Source organism: Gopherus flavomarginatus, chromosome 20 (genome assembly GCF_025201925.1).
Source record: "Gopherus flavomarginatus isolate rGopFla2 chromosome 20, rGopFla2.mat.asm, whole genome shotgun sequence".
Taxonomy (NCBI): Eukaryota; Metazoa; Chordata; order Testudines; family Testudinidae; genus Gopherus; species Gopherus flavomarginatus.
In genome coordinates, this window is record NC_066636.1 from 20,501,970 (window position 1) to 20,512,454 (window position 10,485).

The 10,485-nt window shown below is 53.1% G+C and overlaps 1 protein-coding gene across 2 annotated transcripts; it reads left to right on the forward strand.

Annotated features, from left to right (window-relative positions):
* The first annotated feature begins 4,728 nt into the window (after window positions 1-4,728).
* Window positions 4,729-10,157, forward strand: LOC127038303 (toll-like receptor 2). Of its 2 annotated transcripts, none has more exons than XM_050930875.1 (2): window positions 4,729-4,812; window positions 5,389-10,157. In XM_050930875.1, exon 2 carries the CDS (start codon window positions 5,415-5,417, stop codon window positions 7,920-7,922), a length of 2,508 nt encoding a protein of 835 aa, XP_050786832.1. In that variant the 5' UTR covers window positions 4,729-4,812; window positions 5,389-5,414; the 3' UTR covers window positions 7,923-10,157. The 2 variants fall into 2 exon arrangements, with proteins under 2 accessions (XP_050786832.1, XP_050786833.1); XM_050930876.1 differs by having other exon boundaries at window positions 4,731-4,812; window positions 5,359-10,157.
* Window positions 10,158-10,485: the final 328 nt, after the last annotated feature.

Consider the following 10,485-nt stretch of genomic DNA (forward strand, 5'->3'; position numbering starts at 1 on the left):
GTCAGTTGCCCTGTGCCAGCTGCAATCCCCGCCCCCATGCTCCCAGGCACGAGCTAACCACTAATTGGAAGGGAGCCAGGAATAAACTTCCCTGGGGGGCAGGTGAGCCTGTCTTGGGGATCTTCCTCCTTCTTTCGAAGCAGCCAGCGCTGGAGAGATGGGATACTGGGCCATTAATCCAGTGAATTAGTGGGTCAGAAATACACCCTAATCTCTCTCTTGTAAGTGGGGAAGGGAAATGACCATTGGGTAGAACAGCCTAGTAGCTAGTGCACTGAGATGGGACACAGGAGAGCTGAGTTCTGTTCAGCTGGGCACCTCCCCTCTCTGTGCCTGTTCCCCTCTGGCCTCCCTATTTCCATCCCGAGCTCCTCAGGACTCCTATCTCTGTACAGCTCCGAGCACAGTAGAGCCTGATCCCACGACTAGGGCCCCTAGGAGCTACCACACCCCAGAACACTAACCTGGCAGGTTCTTGGTGCTTTTATGGGAGGCTCTGAAAGTGCCACCCAGACAAGAATGCGCTGAGCCTTGCAGCCCCCTGTGAAGCAGAGAAATATCACCCCGGTTTACAGCCAGGGTGGTTAGTTAACTCCCGGTTTGGTTTTGGGGTGTTTAGGAGAAGAGAAGAGAAAACAAATCCTCGAGGCGCGCTGTCTCTTTAAGGGGAGGTGACGCCCCAGCCTGGAAATCTTCCTCGTATATGAGCCAGCTCAGTCGCTCCGAGGGACGGGCCAGGTAGAATGAGTGGCGCAGTGGGGCCAGAGGGGAGCCCCGGCTGGTGGCCCCCCGGGACCTAGCCAAGGGGTGCGATAGACCAACCAAGCCCCCCGGGCTGCATGGGGGGGCTACAGGAAAGTACCCAAAGAAGGACCCAAGTCAAGTCCCCCCAGCCCCGTGTGATCACCTAGGACCGGGGGGGACCTGCCGGATGCGCCCCTTCGCCCTGCTCGCTGCAGCCACCCGGGTTTAAGCTGCGGTGGGTTTCTGGACCACCCCCCTGGACGGATTCTGGTCTTGGTGTGGGACTCGCAATGGGGCTCATCGAGGGGCGGTTGGGAGCGCCCTGGAGTTGCTGAAGGGGGAGCTGGCGTGTGCGCCCCGGGCCCCAGCCGCTGGAGATGAAGTGAGGGGGAAGCGTTTACACGCCGCATTGGCATGCTGGTCCCACTGGATCCTGACTCCAGGAGATAAAGGTGCCTTGAAAACCAGGCAAGGGGTGGGGGGATTGTTCCGGCCAGCTCCCTGCCAATAGAAGATCCCTGCCTGCAGCACCTTTCTAAGAGTGAATTATGTAAGAAAACCCCCCAGACTTTTCTCTGGAGACCACGAAGCGCTTTGCACAGGTGAGTGCTGAGATGGGGAAACTGAGGCGCAGAGGAAGTGACTTGCCCCAGATGTCGGATCTGGGAATAGAAGCCTGTGTCCTGACTAGGGTGACCAGACAGCACGTGTGAAAAATCGGGACGGGGAGTGGGGGTAAATAGAGCCCATATAAAAAAAAGCCCCAGATATTGGGACTGGCCCTATAAAATCGGGACATCTGGTCACCCTACTCCTGACCTCCAGTGCGGTGGGCTCTCCTGCCTCCAGTCTAGTGCTAAATGTCTAGCGAAGACTGTCCTGCAGCCTCATGCTATTTTCGTCTGATGTTCAGCCTGTTGTTTCCTTTCCTGTCTCCCCTGGTGTACCAGTCTCGGGTCCTCTGAAACCATGGTGTTCGCTTTCAGCTAGCTGGCAACTGAAATCACGTTCCGTATTAGAGGGCCTCTCTAGACAAATTATGCATGTTTACTAGAATCCTCAACTGTCCTGCAATGAAATCGACAAAAATTGTATCCACATGGCTTGAGAGCTGGGGGAAAAATCTGATCACGTAACACTTGTGATATAGAAATATTGGTGCTAATAATATTTTCCACCTCAACGGCTTCCCCTCCTGCCTCCAGAAACTGGATTTTTGACTAAATAGCTTTAGCAATATTTCTGCTTTATGCAGACACGGCTGATATTTTTGGTTTGATTTAAAAAAGAAAGTCACATGGGGGAAGGACTAGTTTTGGAAAGGTAACGTAGGGTTTTAGGTGTGAAAGTCGAATCTAATGGAAGTGAATGCTTTCCTGGCGTTTTTTTATTCATAACATAATCGTGTCTAGTGGCTTTCGTTGCCGAGGACTCCAGAAAGATTTATGGGCCTACTAGAGTTACTGGCGTTGGATTTTAGCCAGAGCCTTCTGAACTATTGTGAAAGTAGACATGATGATGGACATTACCACTTGTGTCAAGTCTTTTATGGCAGCATTGTAAGATACTGAAGCAAGACGCTGCCTTCATGTCACTGCCCAGCATAATTTACTATGATGGCGTGAATGAGTGTTGCAATCTAAAGAAACAAAACTGAAGTTGAAGTAAAGCTAACTGATATTGTGACTAGAGGCGTTGAGATGCTCTCAGAATTTTGGGAGGGATCCCAATGTATATGTGCAGTAGCTAGCACGTGGCTCATCCCTGCCCCAAACTGCTTACCCTCTAAAACAGGGGTGGGCAAACCTTTTGGCCCGAGGGCCGCATCTGGGTATGGAAATTGTATGGCGGGCCATGAATGCTCGCGAAATTGGGGGTTGGGGTGCGGGAGGTGGTGAGGGCTCCGGCTGGGGGTACGGGCTCTGGGGTGGGGCCGAGGATGAGAGGTTGGGGGTATAGGAGGGTACTCCAGGCTGAGACTGAGAGGTTCAGAGGGTGGGAGGGGGATCAGGGCTGGGGCAGGGGGTTGGGGCACAGGCCGGGGTCAGGATGCAGGCTCCGGGTGGTGCTTATCTCAAGCAGCTCCCAGAAGCACCGGCATGTCCCCCTCTCCAGTTCCTATGCAGAGGCACTGCCAGGCGGGTCTGCACACTGCCCCGTCTTCAGGCGCCGCCCCCACAGCTCCCATTGTCTGTGGTTGCCAGCCAATGGGAGCTGTGAGGGTGGCGCTTGGCTTGAGGGCAGCATGCGGAGTCCCCAGGCTGCCCCTATGCATAGGAGCCAGAGGGGGGACATGCCACTGCTTCAGGGAACCGCATGGAGCCACAGCATGTGGGGAGCGGGGCAAGCTCCTGACCCCGCTCCCCAGCAGGAGCTCAAGGGCCAGATTAAAACATCTGGAGGGCAGGATGCGGCCCCTGGGCCGTAGTTTTCCCACTCCTGCTCTAAAAACATGTACCAAGTGTAGAACAAACAGTAGGGCAGGTGAGGGATACAGGAGAAGGGCAAGCTTGGACAATTACACAGGCGATTTCTATAGCTGTTTTTTCCCCCTCTTCTTGTTCCACTCCAGAGATGGCTGCATTTCAGTGGTGGTTTAAGGGCTTGCACATGATACAGCTGTTCCTGAAGAGTGCCAGGTGCTCTATACTCCTATTCCAGAACAAGAGTGCCTTGTTCCTGTGAGCTAAACCCAGAAGTTAAGATAAACAGGGACAAAACACTTATTCTGGAATAAGAATCAGCACATGGAGTTATTCAGGAATCAGTTCTAGTTAATGCGTCAGTTTGCTGGGCTCTCTGGGAGTGCTTACAACTTGCCGTCCTCTGGGAAGAAAGTTGCAATAGAAACCCTAAGGTGAATGCCCTCTCCAGACATAAAGCAGACAGGGCAGCTGGATTTCAAGGCCAGAGAGGATCAGTATATGGTTCTGTAGCATAGCGCAGACCAGAAAATCTCACCTGTGATTTCTGAACATGCAGATGGTCAGGAAATGTTTAACGTTGTTTTCAGTCAGTTCTTCTTGACCTGATTTTGGTTTTAATTAAAAAAAAATAAATAAAAAAAAGCCAAGTTTTTGGCCAAAATGAAGTTTTCAAGGTCAGGGGTGTGAGGGCGGGAGAGGGGAAGTGTTGTCTGCTCGGTTTCCCATCGCTTTTACCAAAACAAGTCTTGAACGAAACACATCAACCTATTCCAATCAAACACTGCAACTTCTGGATCCACTTGAGCGAGTCTCCAGGAGACATCCCATCTCGCTGTAAAGACGCCAAGGGTTTGTCTGCAGTGCATTGTCACTTTGAGCTATTACTGGAGGTTTGCCCTAACCCAACTCCCATCCACACACAAATCACTCACTTGAGTTGTAAGGAGGTGTGTTAGATTTGAGCTCGGCGGCCCGTGGGCTGGCGTGGGAGGAGCAAGGAGGTTGGCGTTCAAGTGACGAATGCAGGGGGGTTGTGGCAGCTTGAGTTGTAGAACTGGAGAGCCATGGGGTTAGAAGGGACCCTAACACCTGTCCAGATGTAGGATTCATCATTTAGCTCAGATAGGAAGCATTCTGCCCTGAGCTAGGGTAGATCAAGTGGACTAATTCATGTTATGTGTTGCAGTGAAGACGCGTCCCGAGTGATGGAGAAGCCAGGCCTTTCTTTCTGACGTAGCCTCTTCCCATGTGACTGAGTGGCGGGGACACAGAACGCCGGCGGCAGCATTTTCCATCGCGAGTATCCGGGTATTGACCTGGCTTCCTTGAGATTTATCTTCCTCCCATTTGTACTTTCTCGAAGTCTCCCTCAGGCTGCCATGTTCCTCTAGCTTTGCACAGAAGATGGGGGTGGGGGTTGGTTTGGGAAGCAAGTCTGAGCCAGTGTGTCTCCCCGACATGTGTCTAGCATGGGTGGCTGGTGAGCCAGTTGATTCATCTTGTGTTGCTACCTGCGTCCAGTAAAATGCTGTTTCTCTCTTGATCTAGGACTGTCTGGGGCTGGCATGGAAGGGACAGCTGCCTCCTTCAGTGCTGTGCTCAGCTCCGCATCTGTCACCTAAGGGGCAGCGCCTCTTGCTCTGTAAGTGGCATTCTCTCCCGTTGTGGAGCCTGTGTGTGTGAACACGATCACTGGCCCCATGGGATTGTGGGAAGTGAACTGTTAGACAGGAGTGGCCAACGTCTAACCTCTGGCCAGGATCACGATGCCCTAATCGAGAATGGTAGGCGGTGGGGGATATTGAACTAGATGGACCTGTCTCTGAGGCAGCAGAGAGATGGGGGTAGAGGTACCGTCGGCTTGTCCTGCATGGCAGGAAGGAGGTAAAGGGAATAAAGTGGGTTAATAGCTGGATCTGGTAGGGCAGGTGGATAGGGGTGGGGTCCAGAGGGGCGGGACTACAGGCGGATGGTTTGTTCCAGGATGCTGGACTGGATGTCTCAATGGGCTGAGGGTAGTGCTGCTGTACATGTCCAATCCACAAAGCGTACCATCAGTAATTCCATGGTGCAGCGTTCGCCTCAGCCGGTTGAATGACTGTACCGTGGGGCGGTAGAGGTCTCTGCTCTATAGGTTAACATTAGCATGTGGACAGGTCTCTGAAAGTAACGTTCGAGGGCGTTTCAGGGGACGTCCTACTCTTTCTCGATCTTTCAGGTGAACAAAGATGTGAAGAGAAGACCATGTGCCCACTGGCTGGGATATGCATAGCTTTGTACATGGTGATCGTGGGACTGGCAGAGGGGGACCACCCATGTCTTGTCACCACTGACAACAAAACCGCCACCTGCAAAGGTCAGAACCTGAACTGCGTTCCCCAGCACCTTCCCCGCACCCTGCTCAGACTGGATCTCTCGTATAACAGGCTCAAAGAGATCACCTCAGGGGACTTCTCAGTGCTGACCCAGCTGCAGAGCTTGGACCTGGGCTACAACAACATCTCACGCATCGCGGCGGATGCCTTCACCTCCAATGTCCTGCTGGAGGAACTCAGCCTATTCAACAACTCCCTGCGCCGGATCCCCTCGCCGGCCCTGAAGCCTCTGAGGAAACTGAGGCGGTTGGAGATGTCCAACAACTTGTACCTCTGCTCAACTCTGGACAAGGTCTTCAGCACTCTGAGGAACCTGCAGGAGTTCTCCATGGGCGGGTCTCTGATCCAGACGGTTGGCAAGTGGGACTTCTTTCCGCTGAAGGATATAGCCTTGCAGAAGTTTGCCCTGAAGACGGCATCCAGCCTACTGGAGTATCAAAAAGGGGCATTCTCGCTGCTGAACACCACAGCCCTGTGGTGCGACATGGCCCTGGACAAGAATCCCAAGGCCTTGCCCATGATTCTGCAGGACCTGAGGGGTAAGCCGCTGCAGTATCTCCGCTTCCGCAACCTCTTTGAGTTCACCTACTACACTGAGTCCGCAGATGTCTTCTCTGGCTTGGCCGAGGTGCGAGCCAGCAAGCTGGTCTTCTACCGGGGGAAGTTCAACGAGAACCTGCTACGCCTGGCCCTGCTGAACATCCAGAAGTCCCGCATCCGCGACCTCTCCCTGATGGCCATTGACTTCGCCCGCTCTTCCCAGTGGAATCGCTCGGAAGCGGGCATCGCCAACCTGACCCTGGACAGTTTGTTGCTGCAGGACATCAGCAACCCCGACATCCTGCGTTTCGACTGGACCTTCACCTGGTTCAGTGGTGTGGCCAACCTCTCCATTCTCAACGTCAACTTCAATTTCGTGCCTTGTGACACCTGGGACGAGATGCGCAATGTGGTGACCCTGGACGTCTCCAACAACCGGCTGAAGGACACCTACATCTACAACCAGGGCTGCAACTACCAGGGCGTCATGCCCAAACTGGAGCGGTTCCTCGTGGCCAAAAATGAGCTGACCAGCTTGGGCATAGTGGCTAAGCTCACGGCTAGTTGGCCTCGCCTGACCCATATCAATGCCAGCCACAACCACATTGGGGACCTGAAGGAGACGGCGTGCCAGTGGAATCCCGGCCTGGTCTGGCTGGCCCTGGACCACAACAGTGTTACCATGGAGATCTTCAAGTGCCTGCCCATCACCCTTCACTACCTGGACCTCTCCTATTCCGAGCTGGACCGGCTGGAGATGAGCTACTTTGTCCGCTGCCAAGACCTCCAGGAGCTGAAGCTTAGTGGGAACAAGATCAAATTCATTCCCTCAGAATGGAGATGCCCCAGCCTGCGAATACTGGCCATGGATGGCAACTCCTTTGGGGTCATCAGCGAGGGCTCCTTCGTCAACATGCCAGAGCTGACCAGCCTCAAGGCCGGGAACAACCCCTACCACTGCACCTGCGACCTCTACGGCTTCCTGCAGGAGACTCGGAGGAAGGGTAAGCTAACCCTGCTGGACTGGCCCGGAGACTGGACGTGCTACCACCCGGAGTCCCTGCTGGACATGGGCGTGGCTGCCTACACCCCGGGGCTGATGGAGTGCGACGTGAGGGTGGTGGTGGCCATCTCTGTCTCAGTCACGGCCGCTGTGATCATTGCAAGCATGGTGCTGTGCTGGAGGTTCGACGTGCTGTGGTATCTGCAGGCCACCTACCGCATCGTCCGGTCGAAGTACCGCGCCCGCCACGCTCACCCCACTCGGGCCTACGCCTACCATGCCTTCATCTCCTACAGCTGCTCAGACGCCGACTGGGTGAGGCAGGAGCTGCTCCGGCGGCTGGAGAGCTCCAGCCCCCCCTACCGCATCTGCATCCACGAGAGGGACTTCACGCCAGGCAAGTGGATCATCGACAACATCATCGAGAACATCGAGAACAGCTACAAGGTCATCTTCGTCCTCTCCCGCAGCTTCGTCGACAGCGAGTGGTGCAACTACGAGCTCTACTTCGCCCACCAGCGGGCCGTCGGGCTGGGCTACGAGGACGTCATCCTCGTGGTGAAGGAGGCCATCGATCCCAAGAGCCTGCCCAACAAGTTCTGCAAGCTCCGAAAGATGCTGAGCACCAAAACCTACCTGGAATGGCCTTCGGAGCCCAGCCGGCAGCCTTTCTTCTGGATACAGCTCAGGAATGTGCTGGGGAAACCGGGAGCAGCCGAGCCCAGCCAGGATCGGGTCTCGCTGGCTAGCGTGGAGTTGGGCTCGGATGAGGTTGTGGATAGTCCGGCTGAAGAGGAAACTGCCATCGACGCCGTGGCTGGCCCTGCGAGTTAGCGCTCGCTTGGTCTCCAGCTCTCCGCTGCCTCTGCTCCTGATTTATACGCCTCGCACAGTGCATTGTGCGTTCGCACGCCGACGTCCTGCTTTGCAGATGTGGTGGGAAGAACATTGCTCCAGGTCTGAGCTGCTAAACTCCAGACCCAGATTTTTTGGAAGGGAGCAATGATCTTATTGGCCCAACTTGAGTCCCCTGTTAAAGGGGCCTCCTTGTTAGAGAGTGCTGAGCACTTGCCTTCTGAAAGTTGGAGGCACTTGAAAATCCAGGTACCTAAGTACTACCTAATGCATCGTATTTACCCACCAGGCAATGGGACGCCCTATGCTCCTGGACTGGGAGTAAGGAGCCCCTCTGTTCCAGGTCAAACTCTGAGAACATAGCCAACCTACGTGTCCATTGCTAGATCCTGCCACCTCTTGTTTCTCCTGAAGGTTTAACCAGCGACAGTATTGCCAGGCAAGTTGTAATGGAAGGAAACAACTTTGCTAGGGCTCTTGCACTTCAGTGTCTGAGTAAAATTCATCCCTTTACAGCACAAGCCACTTACGTCCCAGCTGTTACCCGCTCAAGGACATCAGTGCTGCGAGCAGCTTGCGCTGACCTTTTGCCTGAGTGAGCGGCACCCTCTGCATAGGAGACGTTAACTGAAGTTTCTACGCTCCAGTTGTCTAGAACCGTGGTTGTCGGGATCAGTCCCCGCAGCAGCCATAACCTGAGCTCTTCTGATCACTAGAAGTGACTGAGATAGGTCCTTTTATTTGCTCCAGTTATGCCTCTGCCAAGAATCTGCTTATTTTACTGACCTCCAACTCTCAGCTGCATCGGCTCCGGCTGGGTTACGGCACAGCGAGCTGGAGTCTCATACCATGGACAAAACTGCCAGCAGACTTCCGGTGGCAAACTCTTTCATCTCCCCAGTGATGTGGCTGGATAGATGAGGTCCCTAGTGGGGAGGGGAAGGGAGAATTTGTGCTTGAATCTGCAAACTGAGCCCGTTGGAGCAGGATTCGGGGAGCCAGAATGGGGAAGAACGTATTTCTGTTGTGTTTATTTTAGGGCGGTTGATTTTAATCGCTGTTAACTCACACAATTAACTCCAAAAAATTAATCGTGATTTTAAAAAATGAATCGCAGGTTTAATCGCACTGTTAAACACTAGAATACCAGTTGAAATTTATTAAATATTTTGGATGTTTGTCTGTTTTTAAAAATATATTGATTTCAATTACAACACAGAAAACAAAATGTACAGGGCTCACTTTATATTATTTTTATTACAAATATCCCAAAACAATGATATAAATTGTATTCTAGTATTGTTTACCAGCACGATTCATTGCGATTCATTTTTTAATCGCTTGGCAGCCCTGGTTTATGTAATGTATTTATGCCGTACTTTGAACCGCAAGGGCCCACTGGAGGTGACTTGTTTCATTTCGGCCCACTGAGTCGACGCCACGAGACTAATCCGCCCTGCCCCTTTGGGGATCTTTGCCATGGGGTCGAGTAGCCTCCTGTGAGTCTCGCCGCTGTTGCATCGCGACTCATGGAAAGCAGAGGGGTTCCCATAGCACAATCCATTTCTGGGGTCTCCAAGTGGCCTGCGTTACTGAGCTCCTGAGGAGATAGGCCGGCCTCTCTGAAATGTGGGGCAGAGGGCCCAGTCGAATGGAGCTGCTGGGAATATAGCTGGGAAGTCAGTTCTGATCCCGTGGGGGAGGCGGGGGTCTCTCTTCCAAGTTACACTCAGACATCAGAAATCGAGGTTCTGTCTTTTTCCCTCTTGTCGACTTCATTAGGGGCTGGCCTCCCTACAAGCTGCACTGTCTAAAGTGGGAAGCCCGACTCCAGAGTTCTGTTTGTGGGTCTGATCCTCTCTGGGTGCTTCTGCTTCCCCATTTTTACAGATTTTTGGGGGGGCAAGGAGGAGGCGGAATAACTACTTGGGAGAACAGATGTATATAAGGTGCTAATACTTCGAACCAGCTGTCCCCGCTTTCAGACTGGCTCTGACTTCAAGTACTTTCTCCCATGCTTGAATGCACCTTCTTTAAAAATGAAGTCATTGGGGGGGCTTTGTGGGCTTGTTTTTTCAATGTAAATGTCTCAAAATGCTCCCCGTAGGAGCCTTCCTCTGTTGTCTGTGCAAACAAACATAGGCACCAGCCTTCAAAGTGACGTACAGCATGTTGCTGACTTTTTATATTAAATAAAAGAGTGGTGTCTTTTTCCTAATGTGTTTGCACAGTGTTTAAGTGGGACACTTTCCGATGGCCTCTGGTGAGCTGGATGCAAAGTGGGATGGTCAGGGGTGTGTGAGAGCGACTTGGGGAGTATAAGCCCTGTGCACTTGTCGGGGGGAGATGTCTGACATACAGGGCACTGAGTGAGGATGGAGATCGAGATGGAGGGGGCGAATATAGGGGGATGCAGGCGACTGGACTAGATGACCTCTCCAGGTCCCTTCCAGTTCTCTGGTTCTCTGACAGGAGTGTGTGTGCACATGGATGGGGTACGTGTTAATATGTCGTCTTAACATCTTGAAGGAAAGCGGTCCAA

Bases quoted from the DNA above. Each gene is read 5' to 3' on its own strand.
- LOC127038303 (XM_050930875.1), top strand. From the start codon at position 5,415: ATGTGCCCACTGGCTGGGATATGCATAGCTTTGTACATGGTGATCGTG.